This window comes from Solanum tuberosum, unplaced genomic scaffold (assembly GCF_000226075.1).
Source record: "Solanum tuberosum cultivar DM 1-3 516 R44 unplaced genomic scaffold, SolTub_3.0 scf00172, whole genome shotgun sequence".
NCBI classification, from domain to species: Eukaryota; Viridiplantae; Streptophyta; class Magnoliopsida; order Solanales; family Solanaceae; genus Solanum; species Solanum tuberosum.
The window spans coordinates 726,795-747,173 of NW_006239095.1; the positions used below are offsets into that span (position 1 = coordinate 726,795).

At 33.3% G+C, this 20,379-nt stretch overlaps 4 protein-coding genes across 8 annotated transcripts in view; 1 reads left to right on the forward strand and 3 right to left on the reverse strand.

Moving 5' to 3' along the window:
- Positions 1 to 4,614, reverse strand: part of LOC102585737 (histone-lysine N-methyltransferase ASHH3) — a 13,140-nt gene extending 8,526 nt beyond the window's left edge. For both annotated transcript variants that reach the window (XM_006354120.2, XM_006354119.2), the window contains exons 1-4: positions 4,515 to 4,614; positions 2,979 to 3,038; positions 1,387 to 1,522; positions 1,063 to 1,174 (exon numbers count right to left, since the gene is read on the reverse strand). In XM_006354120.2, coding sequence (XP_006354182.1) covers positions 1,063 to 1,174; positions 1,387 to 1,522; positions 2,979 to 3,002 — 272 coding nt within the window. In that variant the 5' untranslated portion in view covers positions 3,003 to 3,038; positions 4,515 to 4,614. The remainder of the gene's footprint in view (positions 1 to 1,062; positions 1,175 to 1,386; positions 1,523 to 2,978; positions 3,039 to 4,514) is intronic.
- A 2,883-nt stretch (positions 4,615 to 7,497) lies between these two features.
- Positions 7,498 to 13,874, forward strand: LOC102586842 (cysteine protease ATG4-like). 2 transcript variants are annotated; one of them, XM_006354123.2, is made up of 8 exons: positions 7,498 to 8,475; positions 8,570 to 8,655; positions 8,926 to 9,060; positions 9,168 to 9,547; positions 11,262 to 11,400; positions 13,092 to 13,147; positions 13,238 to 13,308; positions 13,395 to 13,874. In XM_006354123.2, the coding sequence occupies exons 1-8, from the start codon at positions 7,992 to 7,994 to the stop codon at positions 13,616 to 13,618; spliced, it is 1,575 nt and encodes a 524-aa protein (XP_006354185.1). In that variant the 5' UTR covers positions 7,498 to 7,991; the 3' UTR covers positions 13,619 to 13,874. The 2 variants fall into 2 exon arrangements, with proteins under 2 accessions (XP_006354185.1, XP_006354186.1); XM_006354124.2 differs by having other exon boundaries at positions 8,926 to 8,976.
- Positions 13,875 to 14,568: 694 nt separating this feature from the next.
- LOC102586302 (agglutinin alpha chain-like) lies at positions 14,569 to 16,285 on the reverse strand. Of its 2 annotated transcripts, none has more exons than XM_006354121.2 (2): positions 16,012 to 16,285; positions 14,569 to 15,051 (listed from the first exon to the last, which is right to left on the reverse strand). In XM_006354121.2, exons 1-2 carry the CDS (start codon positions 16,213 to 16,215, stop codon positions 14,725 to 14,727), a joined length of 531 nt encoding a protein of 176 aa, XP_006354183.2. In that variant the 5' UTR covers positions 16,216 to 16,285; the 3' UTR covers positions 14,569 to 14,724. The 2 variants fall into 2 exon arrangements, with proteins under 2 accessions (XP_006354183.2, XP_015167165.1); XM_015311679.1 differs by having other exon boundaries at positions 14,569 to 15,060.
- Positions 16,286 to 17,800: 1,515 nt separating this feature from the next.
- Positions 17,801 to 19,748, reverse strand: LOC107057759 (agglutinin alpha chain-like). Of its 2 annotated transcripts, none has more exons than XM_015311678.1 (2): positions 19,502 to 19,748; positions 17,801 to 18,309 (listed from the first exon to the last, which is right to left on the reverse strand). In XM_015311678.1, exons 1-2 carry the CDS (start codon positions 19,703 to 19,705, stop codon positions 17,983 to 17,985), a joined length of 531 nt encoding a protein of 176 aa, XP_015167164.1. In that variant the 5' UTR covers positions 19,706 to 19,748; the 3' UTR covers positions 17,801 to 17,982. The 2 variants fall into 2 exon arrangements, with proteins under 2 accessions (XP_015167164.1, XP_015167163.1); XM_015311677.1 differs by having other exon boundaries at positions 17,801 to 18,318.
- Between the last annotated feature and the right edge of the window lie 631 nt (positions 19,749 to 20,379).

Below are 20,379 nucleotides of genomic sequence, written 5' to 3' on the forward strand. Positions count from 1 at the left end.
CCCCAAACCTAATCCCATTACCAACTACACACCTATACTTCACGGGGGTCTTATGACCTCCTTGACTACAAATGGAATAAATAACCCCTTAAATTGTCAAACTCAGATATGTGTAGGATAGTGTGGTGCACGCGTAAATTCTTTAGAAAAATAACATTTCATTTGTTTTCTTATTCCTTTCCTTGTTTTCTTTCTTTTCATTATGTTAATTTTCTTTCACTTTCACTTTTTCTTTCTCCTCTATCTCTAGCACTGCCCCCAACCCCCCATACACACAAACCCACCCAACTCCACCCACAATTAGTTTAATTTTCTTTCCATACACTCTTTTCTTCCTCCCTCTCTTCTTATTTATTTCCTTTTTCTGTCACCAGTTATTAGTTTCTCTCCTTTTATGGGATTTTTCTGTTCTTGTTCAATTACCATAAACGATTCTTATACAAAATCCCTAAAATGCTTCTCCTGCCATTTTTATTACTCAAAGTATCTCCATGTATCTATTTTCTCTATTCTCATAAGAGGAGGGGATTATATTTTGATTTCAAGAAAAATGTATAGAGTGGGTTTTATCATTTTTGGCACATTACCTGCCCACTTGGTTCTCGACATAAACCAGATGGAGTACTGACGAACTCCGACCTACAGCATTCTAATATATTTTTTTACAGTTACAGATCTACTGTTTATTTTTGGGCAACTTTAAAGAGTGATTTGTATGTATGAAAAAAAAAGTCAGGTAAAGCAAGAAGAAAAGTGGAAGAAAGGAGAAAAGGAAAAAGTTGCAGGAAAATGTTGTTGGCGAATTCATCTTCTTTGTCTTCTTCTTCTCCGTCAATTACTTTCTCGTCGTCGCCGGCACGGTTGGTGAGTTCCTCCGACAAATATGAAGATTTATCCTCCGTTGGAGATGGAGGTGCTATGGTTGTTGTTTCTTCTTCTCCATGAAACTCCCAATCAACAAATTTATGCAGCAGGTCATACGGATATAATTTCCAAAAAATATATTTTAAGTTTCTATCAAAGTTCTGACTCCTAATGAATTTTAATCTAAGTCCTCCTTACCTACAAAGGCAATCCATGCCACACACGTCCGAAGATTCTGCTGTTGAACTGCAGGCACAAGATATGCCATCATCTTCTAGCCGCCGCTTACCCTTATTGGTGAGGTATATATCTTCAAGTAGTTAATATCGACACAAATAGAAAAGGAGAAAGGCCAAAAGAAGCTACAGAAAGATAAGAAATAGGTGCACATCAAACAGAACACCATAATCAATTATTTATCAAACAATGTATAGGACTAAGAGTTATTTAATTAGGAAACAGACTACCAAACTTTTATCACGCATCTATAAATCCATGATAACTATTTCTATTGAAGGATACTTCGCCTTATAGAGGTATAGGGATAGGGAGTGGGTTGCCATTTACTCAACCAATCTGGAAGTTCAAAGTCAACAGGATCTCCAATTTTGCTTGTTAATTTGTTGAATACATTCCCTATCCCACCACGGGTAGCACTCTGTACAGAAAAAGAAAACAAATGCATATTAAGAAGATGTTGAGATCACAAACATAAACACACGCACACACCAGACTCCATAAGAAGAAGCTCACTAACAATCATATAAGAACAAGATATCAGCATTCTCATAGGATTTTTAGCTGACATGTTTCCACCATTACACTACTCAGGCTTTACCGTTGCTAAAACTATAAAATACCAAATTTTCAAATAAAGGAATATCCCAGGCAAAAGAATATAAGAAAACAGCAAATATATAATGGATCCTCCTAATCAGGCTATACCAATAAAAGAATAGTTAAGCCGGAAAAAAATCAGAAAAGCAGATTAGGGACAATGTGTCTACAACAGCAAATGATGTGTGCAGCCGCAGATAATAGACAGCAACAAGAAAGAGTCTGTGTTTGGTCAGTAGCAATTTTCTTTTTATATAACTGTGGTGCAGGCCATCTTGAGTGCACCTCAACAAATTCCATGGGGTACATGCTAATTCCCACCAGCACAGGTAACTACCGCCAAGGCTTGGACATATGGGAAGAGATTACCTAGTGTTTTTGCCTCCATTGAAATTTGAACTTGAACATCCTGGTTCTCAACCCACTTCATTGACCACAGGGTTACATGTTTAGGTGCGAGCGTACATATACATTACTTCAAAAATGGATCCTTAACCAAAGAATAAGTTTTAAATGATTGACATATCATTTAAAACTAGAGCAGTACTGTTTTTTATGTGGTAAAATATTACTGGGATATCCCATTTTCTTTGCTTTAGATTTATTAGAAGAGCGTTTTCTTTACCCTTAGGTGATAATCCCCAAACCCCCCTTTTTAATTAATTAATGAAGCTATTAGTGCCTTATTTACGATTTTGACATCTTTCGAATAAATAGGACGGAAATAGAAGGCCATGAATAAATATGTGAAATATTCAAGGTCATAACAACCTACCGACACATTTAGAAGTGAAATTTTACCCCTTTTATCAATTACTTCAGGTTTTTGTACCTTCCTTCACTAATTTATCATTTTTCAGAGTAAACAAAGATATGTGCAATGAATATAAGTGTAAAATACAAGGACCGAAAGAATCTACTACTTTTGATAGATTAGCTAGCAGGGCATCAATAAGTAAAAGCACACCATTCTCAACTGCTGCATATTTTTCAAATTAAAATAGAATTCACTTCATGAGTGAGATATCTCTAACAAGAAATAATAACAAAGAAAAGAGAGATGGAAGAAAAGAAATACCAAAACCACAAACTTACTAATAGAACTGAAAAAGAGCACAGGCCTTTATCACGAGAAATCAAAAAATTGTCTAGATTCAAGTATGTAGCCCCATAATCGACAATGGTACACCAAACAATATAACCTCCTTTGCAAGAAAAGTGGACATGAATATTATGCTGAATAAAGAATATAACATGGAAGAAAATCGAATCTAAACCTTCTTCGTAGGCGTAGCAGGCATGGGCTCAATCAAGTAGCAACACTCATTCACTGTAGCCTACAAGGGAAAAAAATAAATGAATCAGTTAGGAAGCAAAGAAGCCAATACAAAATGTAGAACACCGCATAACAAATCTCCTATAGAAATATGACTAAAATCCAAGCTTACAAACCAAAGCATATAGTATTAGAGATTGGTGTTAAGCATGCTCCTTGACAAACTTGTTTCAATTTATGGACTTGATTCAAAGTACTCAAAGTGCAAGGGTGAAACTATCTAATGTTCGTCCCGATTATGGACATAGAATCTTCAAAAAAAATTTAAAAAAATTTGAAACTACATAAAAAGTAACATAAGTCACAATAGTAAACTATTCAAAATATTTAGGAAGTACTTGAAAAGAACCACACTAAAACAAATATCTTTTTGACTCTCTCCAAATAGTAACTTCGACACATAAGGGGTAGTAATTTGTACCAAATATAAGAAATGTGAGTTCAACACATCAGAACAAAATTGAAACAAGATAAAAGCATCAAAATTTAGAAGAAAAAAAATGGGGAAGAGGAAAATATTCAAAGAAACAAACTAAAACCCATCTTAAAGAACTGCAAATGAAACACATTCCCAATTCTAAATCCAATTAAACAAAGCAAAACACAAAATTTTCAAAATCTTAACAACGGACTCAGATCACTCAACAATATTAGTACAACTCAATAAAATTAGCTTTCTACACTCAAGTCCTACTCTCAAGCAAAAAGCTAAGCGCAATTGTTCCATTTCTAGCTCGTTAGGGATAGGATTCCTAAAACCTAAAATCAATAGAACAACACAAAACTTGGTGAATTTCCAAACCCACTTACGAAAACTGAAAAAATACTACATTTTAACTCTAATAGATACATAAACTAAACTCAGTTGTTTTTGCTAGCAAATTTTAGCCAAAAACACTTTTCAAACTCTCAACAACAACAACAACATACCGTGAAATCACACAAGTGGGGTACGAGGACGGCAGAGTGTAAGCACACCTTACCACTACCTCCCCAATACTTTTTGGACTCTCAGGAACTGACAATTATATTATAACTGATAAGAGTAGCAATTCAAAACAAATCTAGAAAATGTGAGTTCAACACACCAGAATCAAATGTAAACAAGATAAAATAATCAAAATTCAAAGAAATAACTAAAAACCCATCTCAAAGAACTGCAAATGAAACACATTCCCAATTCTAAATCCAATTAAACAAAGCAAAACACGAAAATTTCAAAAATCTTAAACAACAAACTCAGATCACTCAACAAAATTAGTTTCCCACACTCAGAAAAATCGATAAAACACCACAAAACTTGGCGAATTCCCAAACCCACTTCAGAAAACTGTTAAAAAAAACCTACATTTTACCCTCAATTGCTTTTGCTAACAAAACTAAATGTTACAAGAGATGAACAACTAACAGAAGAAATCGAAAGAAGAAAAAAGGGAGAACACCCAGTACAGATAAAGCGTAGAAGTGAAGAACGAACCTTTACCGGCGGGAAATGGTCGTCGTCGCCGGCGATTGCCGGAGAAAAAAAAGCCTCCGAGCAGCAAAAAGCAACAGAGAAGAAAGAAAGAGAGGGAGGGAGAGAATGCTTAAAAAAAAAAGGTAATATAAATAGGTAAAAAAAGATTATATAAAATGGTTTTAATTAATTTAATAAATATAAATAGGTAAAAAAGATATATATAGAAAATTATATAATATTCATCTAATTTTTTGATAAAATAATTTTTTGTTTTGTAGATTTATTATTTTTATGTGATAATTTTATAGTAGATTTATTTTTATGTGATAATTTTATAAATTTTGTCGCTAAGATTTAAGGGAAATTGATAAAAAAAAAAAAAAAAAAGCTCTTTTTGTTTTTATTTACTTTGTTCTTATTTGATTTATCACATCTCTTAAATAATAATTTTACTATATCGTTCATGATTATTATAGGTACTTAAATCTTAATTTTTCAAATTAAATGTCTATTTTTAGTATAAATATGAATACAACACAAAGAATTTCACTAAATATGAAAATAAACTAAAAACAGTTGAAGTTACATCTCGAAAAGCTGCAGAAATATTAAAAATACATATATTATTTATGTAAGGCATATAATTTTACATTCCTTTAAGAAAGTTATTTTAATCGAAAACAAATATATTTGCTCACTAGCTAGATGCATCTCTAAATATGAGTTCCAACTAAAATCTTGTTTTTAACATTCTTATCAATCTAACATACATAATTTGCTAAATATTTGACAAAAAAAAATAATACATAATTTTATCAAATTTAGTTAGTATTTGGTTATAGATTTAAAAATTATATTTTTAAATATATGTGTTGACCATGAAATTTGATTAGATTTTGAAAATCTATTCTTCAAAAATTATTTTCAACCTTCCAAAAATTGGGGTGGATACAGATTAATTTTTGTGTCTTGCACTCACACAACTTTATTTTTGGGGAAAATTTCAATAATAGCTACAATAATAGACCTCTTTAACTATAATTTGCTTATTTGCGCATCATAGCTATAATTTAAATAGTTATTGTGATTCTGGTTTGTATAATTCGTCCTTTTTATAATTAACTATACAAAATTTATTTAATTATATCTAACTGATTATGCGGTAATTAAAGAAAACAACTTCTTAATAAAGGTCCTTTAGTTTAATTATAATACGTTACCAAAATAAGTCTTTTCTTGATGAAACACAAAGTATTCATTGTTTTCATTCAATCAAAGCTTCTTTAGTATTAGAATGGAAACAATTGATTTTTTTGTGATTTAAACAACGAAAAGATAAACACAACAATCTATCCATTACGAGTTGTATATTCTTCTATGTACATGTATTTCATATATTTCTTGGTTTATTCATGTTTAATTTGTATTAAGTAAGATCCATAAGAATGGTTAAAATATGAAGTAGTTGATTTGTTTGAAAATAATTTGTACATATATATAATTTGTATCGAATTCCAGACTAAGTTTGTTTGTGTGTGATTTTGTCTAAACATATTGTATATAATTGAGTAATTTTCGATTACTTGTATCAGTTGTATATGTTACAATTTGATTTGAATATTAAATAGATTTTATACAAGTGGTGGTGATTCTTTGTTTAAACATATTGTGATTTATGAAAAATTTCCTTATTTTTATCAATTCTGTATATGTTACTGTTTGATATTTTAGATAATTTATACAAGTAGTTATATATTTTAAGTCAACAAATGTATATAATTGAGTAGTTTTCTATTACTTTTATCAGTTTTTGTATTTGTTCATACAATTGTATTTGGATACAAATGGTATTTGTTAATATACTTGATACAAAAGACTTGTATGAACGAATTGAATACAATAGTATTAGATACAGATCAATTGTATTTGTAATACGATTATCGATCAGATATACAAATCAATTGTATATCTCCCGCCTCTCTCTTCTTTCTCACAAAAGCCTTTCTCATCCATCTTCCAATCTCGCTTGCCTCGCTCCTCCTTATTGTAGCTACTTTTGATACAAAATAATTGTGTTCATGATACAATTATCAATCAAATATACAAATATATCTCTCACTTTTCTTCTTTCGCTCCCAAATCTTGCCCTCCTCTGTCCTTAATCTCTCAATCTCACTCGCTTCTCTCCCCCCTTTGACATGTATCTACGAATCACAATTAATCCTAAACTATAGTCATTTTTGAAATTTTTCGCTTATTTAAATGACTAGTTTAAACCAACCCAAACTCAGGATATCTGTGATACAATTATCAATTAGATATACAAATCAATTGTATATCTCCCGCCTCTCTCTTCTTTCTCACAAAAGCCTTTCTCATCCATCTTCCAATCTCGCTTGCCTCGCTCCTCCTTATTGTAGCTACTTTTGATACAAAATAATTGTGTTCATGATACAATTATCAATCAAATATACAAATATATCTCTCACTTTTCTTCTTTCGCTCCCAAATCTTGCCCTCCTCTGTCCTTAATCTCTCAATCTCACTCGCTTCTCTCCCCCCTTTGACATGTATCTACGAATCACAATTAATCCTAAACTATAGTCATTTTTGAAATTTTTCGCTTATTTAAATGACTAGTTTAAACCAACCCAAACTCAGGATATCTGTGATACAATTATCAATTAGATATACAAATCAATTGTATATCTCCCGCCTCTCTCTTCTTCCTCTCAAAAGCATTTCTCTTCCATCTTCCAACCTTGCTTGCCTCTCTGCTTCTTATAGTAGCTAGTTTTGATACAAAACAATTGTATTCATCATACAATTATCGATCAAATATCTCTCACTTTTCTCCTTTCGCTCTCAGATCTTGCTCTCTCTCCCCCTTTTAACATGTATCTACGAATTACAGTTAATTTTATACTATAGTCATTTTTGAACGTTTTCTCTTATTTAAATGACTAGATTGAACCTATCCAAACTTAGGGTACCATTGTTATTTTTCCTCAAAGATTATCATACAATATAAATCTCTCCTCTTTTCCTCAATTTTCTTCTTTCCTCATCAAGGCAATTTCGTAAACGCCACTTTCTCCATGTTTTGACCTCAATACACGCCAAAATTCCCTTCAATTTTCCAATCATTAGTACACAAAATCCCATCAATTCTCAATCTTTGCTTCAATTCTCACAACCCCAGATCAAAATCTTGACAAAATTAGCCAAAAATTGCTAGTTCTATGTTGTTCTACCATGTAAAAAATCCCAAAACTCCATAATTTCACAATCTTTACTTCAATTCTCACAACCCCAGATCAAAATCTTGATAAAATTAGCCAGTTCTATATAGTTGTCTCATGTAAAAATCCCTAAATAACATAAAGTCACAATCTTTTCTCCAAATCTCACAACCCCAGATAGTATTTTGACAGAAAGTTGCCAGTTTTAGAGCTCTTTTTGTACCATGTGTCCTGATACAAACTATAATCTTTGATGCCTAAAAAATCCCAGTTTAGTAGAAGCTCATCTGATTCAGATTCCCCAAGAAAAAATCTTGGTTCTTCTGTTTCTACAGAGCCAGGACCAGGACCAAGCAGTAGTAGCAGCAGCTGTAAGGTTAATAATAAATCTTCTGTTTGGTCTGGTTTATTGGTTTCTCCTTTTTCAATATTTGATAGTGAGCCAAAAGGGTGTTTGAAAAAGGGGGAATTTTGTTGTTCAAAGAAGTATAATGGTATTGTTGGTATTGGTTGGACTAGTGCTGTGAAAAGAATGATAAACAGTGGCTCAATGAGGAGGATTTTTGGGATGGACAAAACTGGGATTCCTAATGGGTCTAAGAGTGATATTTGGCTTTTGGGTGTTTGCTATAAAGTTGTTCAAGATGATGATTCATCCATAGAACCAACTCAAAGTGAAGGTTTTTCTGCTTTTGTTGATGATTTCTCATCTAGGATTCTTGTCACATATCGTAAAGGTGCTTAAAGTTTTGGTCTTTTTGATGTGATTATACTTTGATTTGGTGTGTGGAAGATGTGAATTTGGCTATATTTGATTGAATGTAATTACAGGTTTTGCTCCTATTGGAGATACTAAGTATACCAGTGATGTTAATTGGGGTTGCATGCTTAGGAGCAGTCAGATGCTTGTTGCTCAGGTTTTTCACAGTAGCATAACTCCTTTTCTTTCTTGTTGCTCCCCTCCATCCCAATTTATGTGTCACCATTTGACTAAGCACGGAGTTTAAGAAAGAAAAAAAAGGTGACATTCTGTTTGGGACAAACTAAAAAAGAAAGTGTGCCACGTAAAATGTGATAGCATGAGGACATGTCTAAAATCTGTATATTCTTGCTTATTGCCATTTTGTGAATTTCCAATGCTTACTGTGTCTGGTATAGTGATGTTGATGATTCCTGTATATATATAGGCTTTACTTCTTCATCGATTAGGAAGATCGTGGAGAAAATCTATGGACAAGGTACTTGAAAGTCAAAACACTGCAGTACTTTCAGTTGTTAAAATGCTCAATTTCCAATTTAAAACAACGATAATGCACAATCAGGTTCTCATCTCATATCTCTTATCCAAAATATTGAAAAAAAGATCAGGTTCTCATCTTATATATGTAGTGTTTTAGCATGAAAATTTAGCATGTTATCTCATTGGCAGCCGCTTGAAGAAAAGTATGTGGAGATTTTGCACCTCTTTGGTGATTCTGAGGGGTCAGCTTACTCTATCCATAACCTCCTGCAAGCCGGCAAGACTTATGGTCTTTCTCCTGGTTCATGGGTGGGTCCGTATGCAATGTGTCGCACCTGGGAAACATTAGCACGCAGCAAAAGAGAAGAAACAGGAAATGCAGACGTTTCTCCGGCAATGGCTATCTATGTTGTATCTGGGGATGAAGATGGAGAAAGAGGTGGAGCACCAGTGCTCTGCATTGAGGACATTGTCAAACATTGTTCCGGCTTGTCAAAAGGCGAAGTTGACTGGACACCTGTTGTTTTCTTAGTTCCATTGGTTCTTGGACTTGACAAAATCAATTCAAGGTTTACTTTCATTTATTTTATTTTTTTGAAACTTAAGGTTTACTTTCATTTATCTTATTTTATTGATCTACATTGGATGTTATTATGATGCAAAACTCTTGCCTATTCTTGTTATATAATATCTTTCTGAATTACGGTCATAAATAAATCAAACAAGACTGTGATTGAATTTATTTGGTCGTGGTGTAAAACACGTGGTGATTTCTTGGGGATCTATTGCGCTATAACTATTATTTCATTGCCTGTTTTGCTCTATTATAATGAAATTGTATGTAGAGAAATTAGAATTGCTACTGACTGTCAAATCAGCATCTGTTTCATGGAGTTAACTGATACCTTGTGGCTGTAACAACTATTTCCGGAAGTGGATATTCTGACAATTAATTTCAATAACATCCTGTTAAGTATCTTGCATTGTGATTTAGTAGTTTAACCAATGCTACATGAACTTATGGAAATGATTTAACTATGCTACACAGCCTTGGCTATGGTCATTGGACATTCTCATGTCAAAAGCTGGACTCGATAATTCTGTTCTTTATACAATGTAGAACTCGGCTAAGTTTCCACGCTTTTAGTTTTTTTTTTCTCGTAGAATGGAAAATTAGATTTGGTACACTGTAGTGCTAGTAATGATCTTTAAAGAATCTTTCATAGAATTTAGTATAGAATGTATTTCACTATTTTACCAAGTAAAGAGTTTCCCTTACCGTTTAGGATTTAGATGTCTTGGCAATTGACAAACTACTCCTTAACCTTGGACGATTTTTTAGCATTTCTTGCAAAATACTTCTCTTGGGGGAATCAGGTATCTTCTTTTCTCAGGCACAAGATTTTCTTGGGGGAACCATGCATCTTCTTTAAGAGGAGCTGTGGTAGGTTACATTGATTAATACCATGAAGAGCAGTAAGCACCAACATAATGAACAAAACTGAAAATAATTTAATGGAGATCATGCTTTGGTTTCTCAGAAACAAGACTAATTAAATGTATCACAGACTCATTTGAAGACTATCTTGTCAAATTACTTGATCTAACCATTACTTTATTGCAACAAGAGTAGATAGAAGACCGACACTATTGCATGTGATTCAAGGTCGCAAACTAATATTTCCTAGTTCCTACAATGCAAATTCTACCATTGTTCTCTTTCTCATGGGAACATGAAACAAGAATGGCACCACCAGAAACTCTGGCACTATAATCTAGCTGGAAGGTGCTTGCGTTTAAAAGTTTAAGGACCACATAATAAATTGTATATTTAAAAGACACTGCTAATCATGTTTGTTTAATTATACCTTTCCAAGTTTGAAAAAAACAAGAAGCACTGCTATAGGTTGATCACCAGCATGATAATGATCTCACTGTGATGAATCCTCTTCACTGTATAGAGCAGAATGGATACAGGTGATTCATATGGTTGACTCCAACTAATTTGAGATTCAAGCTTTGATAGTTCATATAGTTGACTCCAACTAGTTTGATTGGTGTTTCGTTTATCTTCATGTTGTGTTAAGACACATTTGACCACTGCTAGAAGGCCATATCTGATTAAGATTAAAATTGTGGATTGAGTTGATGTTTGATGGATGATTTAATATTCCTACTGCAAAAGCCAGAACCTTTACTTGATAATTACATTGTTGTTGGTTATCAAAAGAAAAGATCAAAGACTTATGTTTACTGAACTTCCTTTAACGTCTTCTATATCAGGTATCTTCCTTTACTGGCAGCTACATTTAGTTTTCCTCAAAGCCTTGGGATCCTAGGTGGCAGACCTGGAGCGTCAACTTACATTATTGGCGTGCAAGATGATAAAGCCTTTTATCTTGATCCACATGAAGTTCAGCCAGTAATTATCTTTCTTTTTGGTTGCATATCTGAGCTATTTCATACGTTTCGATGGGGTTTCAGTTATTTTGTCATTACATGGATCTAGTATAAATCGGCAAGCCTTAAAATCAAAGTTTTTATGTTTGGGTGCTATATATGGAATTCAGCTTCTTTCAATGCTGTCCGAGTTCAGCAGCCTATTCATTGCAACCATCAAGAAAGTCAACTTTTATTTGGTCTTTGTCATGCTTTTTGTGCATACTTTGCTTGTTTATAAAGGAGAGGTGGGGTGATATGGGCTCCTAGGTAACACTTCGATTTGATAGAGCTGATCTTTAATTTTGATTGAATGAAATGCGTATATACACAGTAACAAAACCTGAAGCCTGAAATGACCGCGAAGTGGATGAGAAATTGTGGTAGTGGTAAGAGCACTCCACTTCCAACCAAGTGGTTGGGAGTTCGAGTCACCAAGGGGGAAGTGGAAAAACCATAATTATTGGCCCCTTGTTAAAGGATTTTGGAGTAGGCTTTACCTAATCAAGAAAAGACTTGGAAATGGAAACTGACTGGATTCTGTCTATTTGACCACAGCATTAAGGACTCACCGAGAACTACTGACAAAGGAAAACTTTTTAAATTTTATTTTAAGATCTCTTACTGTTTGCTGAAACTATATCCTTCTCTTAAAGCTTTTTCTCGATTCCCACTTAGAAAATAAGCTTCTATGAGAATCTCTAAGTAGAATATATTCTGACAGATCTTCGCTGTTTTAGAGGACCTTCATAGAATCTTCTACGGGCAACAGAGCTAGCAAGGCCACCCAACTAAAATACTAGCCATATTTCTGTAGTGGGAGGGGCGCTATATAAAAAACAATCACCAAACTACTTTTTCTGTTCTCCTCTTGCCAGTGCCTTAAAATTGTGGGTTTCCCCAGTGTTCCGTTTTCTCCAGCCTACATCTCCACGGCAACCACGATTGACATTTAACTAGTATATCTGACAAGTCTAGTTCAGTGGTCTTGTGCTATGTGTCCTGTTTAGTCAGTGACACAGCTTTGCTAGTCAACTCCTCCTCCTGGAAAGCCTTCTATTTAACTTCACAATTTTCAGTTGTGAAAATTGAATATTGTTCAGTGAAGTTCTAATCTTCCTACATATTCGTTTCAGGGTCTTGATCCATCAGTTTCTTCGTGTAGTTTCCTGACACTACCAAAAAGGGAAAATAAAAATAAAAATATATTGTTCCCTTTATGATCTTTCCCTATTACATTTCCTTTGAGTCGAGTGGACGTGTAGGGAATCACTCTCTAACAAATGAGTATTTTCTTAATTGGTTGTTCAGCTTTCTTACTATTTCGTCTTGTTAACTTTCTTTATGGTGCTTGTGATCTCATTTGTTGTGATTTTAACATGTGAAGTGTTACGGGCTTATCTATTGGGATGGAGAATTTACTGCTTTAGCAATATCTGTCTGATGAGCCGGTTGTTGATATTATAACTGATATCTGTTCTTATATACTGCTTATCAATGAAGTTCCAAAATTTGAGGTTTTCAATTTTCAAATATCATTTTTCACTTCAAATACAAAAACTATTTTTTTCAAATACTCACAATTTTCATGGACAAACGCCACTATAATAATTGTGTCATCTGCTTTCATGGATTGTAGGGTGTATTGTTCCTCATTATCTGTCTGGTGTGCAGGTTGTTGATATTAAAATGGATAAGCTAGATGTTGATACTTCATCTTATCACTGCAAGTAAGCGAATTCTCGTTCTAGTTTCTCATCTGATTTTTCCAATTTTTTTTTTGTTTTTATCACATCATGGCCTTTTGATTTCGATTGCAGTACTGTTAGGCATTTTCCGCTGGATTCAATTGATCCCTCCTTGGCTATTGGATTTTATTGTAGAGATAAAAGTATGTTTCCAGAAACTGCTGCGCTTGTCTTACCATGGCTAACACGAGTCGATTCTTGACTGCTAACTTCTGTATAATCTCTGTAGGTGATTTTGATGATTTTTGTATACGGGCATCTGAGCTAGTAGATCAATCAAACGGTGCTCCATTGTTTACCATAACTGCAACTCGTAGCTCTGCCACATCAGTCGAGTACAATGACAGGTTGACTAGTGATACTGGAGTCCCGGAACTGGACTCCTTCGATGCTGGTGCCCCCGGTGAATCAGATGGTAGTAGTAGACCTGAAGATGAGTGGCAACTCCTTTGATTTGACTACACATTTCAGGATCAAAAGTTGTGTAAATAACTTCGTAGGTGGTCTACTTGATTGCGTCCGTGGCCTTAATGGTCGCGACTTGTTTGATGCAGACGATTTCGGGTAAAATTACTGCTGTAAGATAGACATACTTGTGTAGGATTCATCTTTTTTTTCCTCTACACTTTGATGTTGTCTATAAATTAGACAATTGATTCTTTCTTTCTTAGTATTCAAATGCAGAAGATTGAATAATCATTTCCCCTAATCTTCCACTTTCGATGCGTTCGGTACGGAGGAAAACATTTTCTGTTTCCAATTTTTTCATGTTCGGTTGGCTTAAATATCTTGAAAAATGTTTTCTAGATGGACTTATTTTTTCACTTTTAGTGTGTTGCTCCTTTTTCCTGGTCTTTTTAGGTGTTACTCTTACTTGTCTTGAATAAGGAGGGGCTTTGCTTAGTTTGGGTTGCTTCACTTGATTTATGGTGTGTGTTCGGTACGAAGGAAAATATTTTTCTGTTTGGTTGGCTTAAAAACATTTTCGGTACGAAAACAAAATCCTTTAAAAATGAGGAAAACGACTTCCTTAGTGGAAATAAGGGAAACAAGTTTCATATTGATTGTGTCATCTGCGCTATTCAATACCTTATTTTCACCACCACCACCTCCCCCCTTGAAGCCTACATAGTTCTCTACCTTCACTCCCACCTTCGATAGTATTTGTCTGGAACATACGAACGTTTTTAGGTTAATGTATTTTGCTAATGTATCGAACATGAAAATAAGTAAAAAAATTCACTTATTTTTTCCTCTTTGTACTGAACACACCCTTAGTTGAAGTTCTCTTTGTTTGATCAATAGGGTACAAATTCGAGTCTTAGAATAACCATTGATGCTTTTGTGGGGTTGTTTAGAGTGTGCGAATCTGTTTAATCAACATAAAAGATATATTGCTTTATTCTTCTCCCATTCAAACTCGTCTACACATACAAAGTACATTGTGCTAAAGCTCTTGTCTTGACCCGAAAAGTAAATATCTTTTTTTCATGAACCTTGATAGATCTTTATATTATTTATATAACAAGTACATACATGAACTTTAACAATTTGCACATTCAACCCTCAATTACATCAATTTTTTCATAATCAATATCTTTTTTTGGAGTTGTAATAATTGGCATTGGTTTAATGTAAACTCCAAAGCTTTCAAGTTGATAACCACAAATTGTGCCATGAAATCCATTGAGCCAACCATAATCCAATGCATTTATATTAAATTCTGTGTCTTCACTTGCCATATAAGTAGGTTTATTTTTTGGAAATGGTCCATATGAATTTTTATTTGTCACAAATGTAATTGATTTCAAAATTCTATCTGTTCCTGATATTCCATGTCGACCATTTATTCCAATCAAATATTCAGATGGATAATCCAGCTTGATCTGAAAATTCTTAAAAAAAATATTGTTAGATAAAATTAAATGTTTGGGGTTAGTTTTGTATATAACAAGTAAAGTTTAGTGATTTTAATGTTACAAAAGATAGTTTTGTGACTCTACTGATATAACGGGTAAAATTTGATGACCACATGTAACATCACTTACCTACCAGACATGTTATTGTATCAAAAGTAAGATTGTGTATCTATTGTGGATTTAGTGACTTGAGAAATAATTTCGTGATTTTACTAATAAAACAGTTGAGTGACCACACGTGAAATTAACCCAAAAATGTTAGTATGATACTTAAATGGACTAAGACATGTTATTGTATCAAGACTAAAGTCATGTATTAACAACAAGTATGCTTGAATTTCAAGTGAGTTGTTATCGACTATATGAATCCTCGATGATCATTGTTGATACATTGCTAATCCTTTGTAGAATGAATCATGCATCTCTTATAGATAGAAATCTCCTAATTTTTCTAGAGCAACTAAAAAAGATAACCAAAACAAACGTGATTGAACGTAGCATATGTCCTATTCAAAAAAATTTACGACTCAATCATAGATAATGAAATCAAAATATAACAACAACGACGATCACTTTTTTTTCTAGAGTCGATCTAAATCAATGGCAAAACATGTTTAATGAAGAACAAAATTTCAATTGGAGCAAACAAATTAGTGATACAACGTTGAATCTGAGGAGGGTAATAGAATATACGCAAGTCTTACCCTTACCTCGTAGAGCAAATAGACCATTGGCACGTACAACATCAACAACAACATGGTAAGTAAATCCCATGATATGGGCCATGAGGTATGCAGACTTTACCCTTACCTTATGGAGGTAGAAAGACTGTTTTCGACAGACCATTGGCACAAGTAAAACATTTTTGAAAAAGAAAATACAGCAGTAAAGAAGACACGACACGAAACATATTAAAGGGGAACTTACAATTTCAAGATTTTCTATAAGATCACCATGTCTCACTGATGGAGAAAATTTTCCATCTTTGACATATAAAAATTGGAGATGGCTAACTGTTCTACCATAAGAAATAGAAATCATAGCAATATCACCAACATCAACATCTTCCCATGTTGTTCCTTTTAATTTACTACTTGTCACAGTTTCAACTTTGAATCTCATATTTTCCATTTAACAAAGATTAATTTAATCAAGATTGGAAAAAAAAATATTGTGAGAAATAAAACAAAGAAAAACAATTAAGTTGTGAGTCTTTAGGTCCATTAGGACCTTATTATATATACTACTTTATGTTGCAATCTTTTATGCCTTTCTTGAAAATGAATTTGAGATTTGGAATTTTACTTCAATTGGTAGACTAGGTTCTTATCCTTTTTATGAAGAAATGTTGTTTATTGAAGAAACATGTCTTTTGTATTATTCTACAAGTGAGGTCTCGGAAGGAGGGTAGAACATATATAGACCTTACCCTTACCTCATAAAGATAGAGAGGTTGTTTCTGATAGATTCTAGGGTCAAGTATTATTTTATGTGTCGTTTACCAATAAATTACACCTCAATGACCTTGGCGCGGGCAAAACTTCAAGATTAGAAGTTTTGTCCGCGTGGTCAAAAGTTCAGACACCAACCACCTCCAAGGTCATTCTTGTAAATCACACTACGTTAACGTCTACTTCAAGAAAGGGAAAAGAAAACAAAGAAACACTATTTGTAGGATGACAAATATGCATTTCCTTCTATGTTTTGCAAAGAAAAATTCAGAAGTTGGATGAACACTTCTGATTATTTTTCATGCAAATTCCATAAACCAAATGTCACATTAACTTAGTGAAGAAAAGAAATAAAGAACATCTTTGGTATGAACCAAAGAATAACATCTAGTTCAGTGGTTTTGTGCTATGCGTCCTGTTTAGTCAGTGACACAGCTTTGCTAGTCAACTCCTCCTCCTGGAAAGCCTTCTATTTAACTTCACAATTTTCAGCTTTCCCTCTACACTTTGATGTTGTCTATAAATTAGACAATTGATTCTTTCTTTCTTAGTAATCAAATGTAGAAGATTGAATAGTCATTTCCCCTAATCTTCCACTTTCGGTGCGTTCGGTACGGAGGAAAACATTTTCTGTTTCCAATTTTTTCATGTTCGATTGGCTTAAATATTTTGAAAAATGTTTTCTAGATGGACTTATTTTTCCACTTTTAGTGTGTTGCTCCTTTTTCCTGGTCTTTTTAGGTGTTACTCTTACTTGTCTTGAATAAGGAGGGGCTTTGCTTAGTTTGGGTTGCTTCACTTGATTTATGGTGTGTGTTCGGTACGAAGGAAAATATTTTCATGTTCGGTTGGCTTAAAAACATTTTCGGTACGAAAACAAAATCCTTTAAAAATGAGGAAAACGGAAATAAGGGAAACAAGTTTCATATTGATTGTGTCATCTGCGCTATTCAATACCTTATTTTCACCACCACCACCTTCCCACTTGAAGCCTACACAGTACATCCTCGCCACCCCACATTCTCTACCTTCACTCCCACCTTCGATAGTATTTGTCTGGAACATACGAACGTTTTTAGGATAATGTATTTTGCTAATGTATCGAACATGAAAATAAGTAAAAAAATTCACTTATTTTTTCTTCTTTGTACTGAACACACCCTTAGTTGAAGTTCTCTTTGTATGATCAATAGGGTACAAATTTGAGTCGTAGAATAACCATTGATGCTTGTGTGGGGTTGTTTAGAGTGTGCGAATCTGTTCAATCAACATAAAAGATATACTGCTTTATTCTTCTCCCATTCAAACTCGTCTACACATACAAAGTACATTGTGCTAAAGCTCTTGACTTGACATGAAAAGTAAATATCTTTTTTTCATGAACCTCGACAGATCTTTATATTATTTATATAACAAGTACATACATGAACTTTTACAAATTGCACATTCAACCCTCAATTACATCAATATTTTCATAATCAATATCTTTTTTTGGAGTTGCAATAATTGGCATTGGTTTAATGTAAACTCCAAAACTTTCAAGTTGATTACCATAAATTGTGCCATGAAATCCATTGAGCCAACCATAATCCAATGCATTTATATTAAAGTCTGTGTCTTCACTTACCAAATAAGTAGGTTTATTTTTTGGAAATGGTCCATATGAATTTTTATTTGTCACAAATGTAATTGATTTCAAAATTCTATCTGTTCCAACTAATCCATGTCGACCATTTATTCCAATCAAATATTCTGTTGGATAATCCAGCTTGATCTGAAAATTCTTTAAAAAAAAATGTTAGATAAAATTAAATGTTTGAGGTTAGTTTTGTATATAACAGGTAAAGTTTAGTGATTTTAATGATACAAAAGATAGTTTTGTGACTCTACTTATATAACGGGTAAAGTTCGATGACCACATGTGACATCAACTTACATACCAGACATGTTATTGTATGAAAAGTAAGATTATGTATCTATTGTGGATTTAGTGACTTGAGAAATAATTTCGTATTTTTACTAATAAAACAATTTAGTGACAACACGTGAAATTAACCTAAGAATGTTGGTATGATCCTTAAATGGACCAAGACATGTTATTGTATCAAGAGTAAAAATCATGTATCAATAAAAATTATGATTGAGTTTTAAGTGAGTTGTTATCGACTATCTGAATTCTCGATGAACATTGTTGATACATTACTAATCAATAGTAGAATGAATCATGTATCTCTTATATAAATCTCCTAATTTTTCTCGAGCAACTAAAAAAGATACCAAAACAAACTTGCTGAACATTGTTGATACATTACTAATCAATAGTAGAATGAATCATGTATCTCTTATATAAATCTCCTAATTTTTCTTGAGCAACTAAAAAGGATACCAAAACAAACTTGATTGAGACGTAGCGTATGTCCTATTTAAAAAAAACTACGACTCAATCATAGATAATGAAATCATAATGTAACAACAGACTTTTTTTTTTTTGAGAGTCAATTTAAATCAAAGGCAAAACATGTTTAATGAAGAATAAAATTTCCATTGGAGCAAACAAATTTGTGATTATTCAATTGACAATTTCATATATACCTTAGTTTATGTAAGATTCATTAGTACAAAAAGCAATTAAGTCACTCATTTTATACAAAATAGTTTTGCTTCAACAAAACATAAGAAATTAGAACAACATACCAAGTGAATCCTACAACGTGGAATCTGAGGAGGGTAATAGAATGCACTCACGTCTTACCCTTACCTCGTGGAGCAGATAGACCATTGACACGTACAACAACAACAATAACAACAACATGCTAAGTAAATCCCATGATATGGGTCATGGGGTATGCAAACTTTATTCCTACCTCACGGAGGTAGAAAGACTGTCGGACCATTGACACATTTTTGGAAAAGAAAATACGGTAGTAAAGAAGACACGATACGAAACGTATAAAAGTGAAACTTACAATTTCAAGATTTTCTATAAGATCACCATGTCTCACTGATGGAGAAAATTTTCCATCTTTGACATATAAAAATTGGAGATGGCTAACTGTTCTACCATAAGAAATAGAAATCATAGCAATATCACCAACATCAACATCTTCCCATGTTGTTCCTTTTAATTTACTACTTGTCACAGTTTCAACTTTGAATCTCATATTTTCCATTTAACAAAGATTAATTTAATCAAGATTGGAATTTTTTTTTTGAGAGAAATAATACAAAGAAAGACAATTAAGTTGTTAAACTTTAGGTTCATTAGGACCTTATTATATATACTACTTTATGTTGCAATCTTTTATGCCTTTCTTGAAAATGAATTTGAGATTTGGAATTTTACTTCAATTGGTAGACTAGGTTCTTTTCCTTTTTATGAAGAAATGTTGTTTATTGAAGAAACATGTCTTTTGTATTATTCCACAAGTGAGGTCTCGAGAGGGTAGAACATATACAGACCTTACCCTTACCTCATAAAGATAGAGAGGTTGTTTCTAATAGATTCTAGGCTCAAGTATTCTTTTATGTGTCGTTTACCAATAAATTACACCTCAATGACCTTGGCGCGGGCAAAACTTCAAGACTTGAAGTTTTGTCCGCGAGGTCAAAAGTTCAGACACCGACCTCCTCCAAGGTCATTCTTGTAAATCACACGACGTTAACGTCCACTTCAAGAAAGGGAAAAGACAACAAAGAAACACTAATTGTAGGATGACAAATATGCATTTCCTTCTATGTTTTGCAAAGAAAAAATCAGAAGTTGGATGAACACTTCTGATTATTATTCATGCAATTCCATAAACCAAATGTCACATTAACTTAAAAGGGGGTTTTGGGGTGGGGG

Bases quoted from the DNA above. Each gene is read 5' to 3' on its own strand.
- LOC102586302 (XM_015311679.1), bottom strand. From the start codon at position 16,215: ATGGAAAATATGAGATTCAAAGTTGAAACTGTGACAAGTAGTAAATTA. The intron at 15,061-16,011 runs GTAAGTTCCCCT...ATTTTTTTTAAG, and splicing joins TTATAGAAAATCTTGAAATT to AATTTTCAGATCAAGCTGGA.
- LOC102586842 (XM_006354123.2), top strand. From the start codon at position 7,992: ATGCCTAAAAAATCCCAGTTTAGTAGAAGCTCATCTGATTCAGATTCC. The intron at 9,061-9,167 runs GTTCTCATCTCA...TCTCATTGGCAG, and splicing joins CAACGATAATGCACAATCAG to CCGCTTGAAGAAAAGTATGT. The intron at 13,148-13,237 runs GTAAGCGAATTC...TTTCGATTGCAG, and splicing joins ACTTCATCTTATCACTGCAA to TACTGTTAGGCATTTTCCGC.
- LOC107057759 (XM_015311677.1), bottom strand. From the start codon at position 19,705: ATGGAAAATATGAGATTCAAAGTTGAAACTGTGACAAGTAGTAAATTA. The intron at 18,319-19,501 runs GTAAGTTTCACT...TTTTTTTTAAAG, and splicing joins TTATAGAAAATCTTGAAATT to AATTTTCAGATCAAGCTGGA.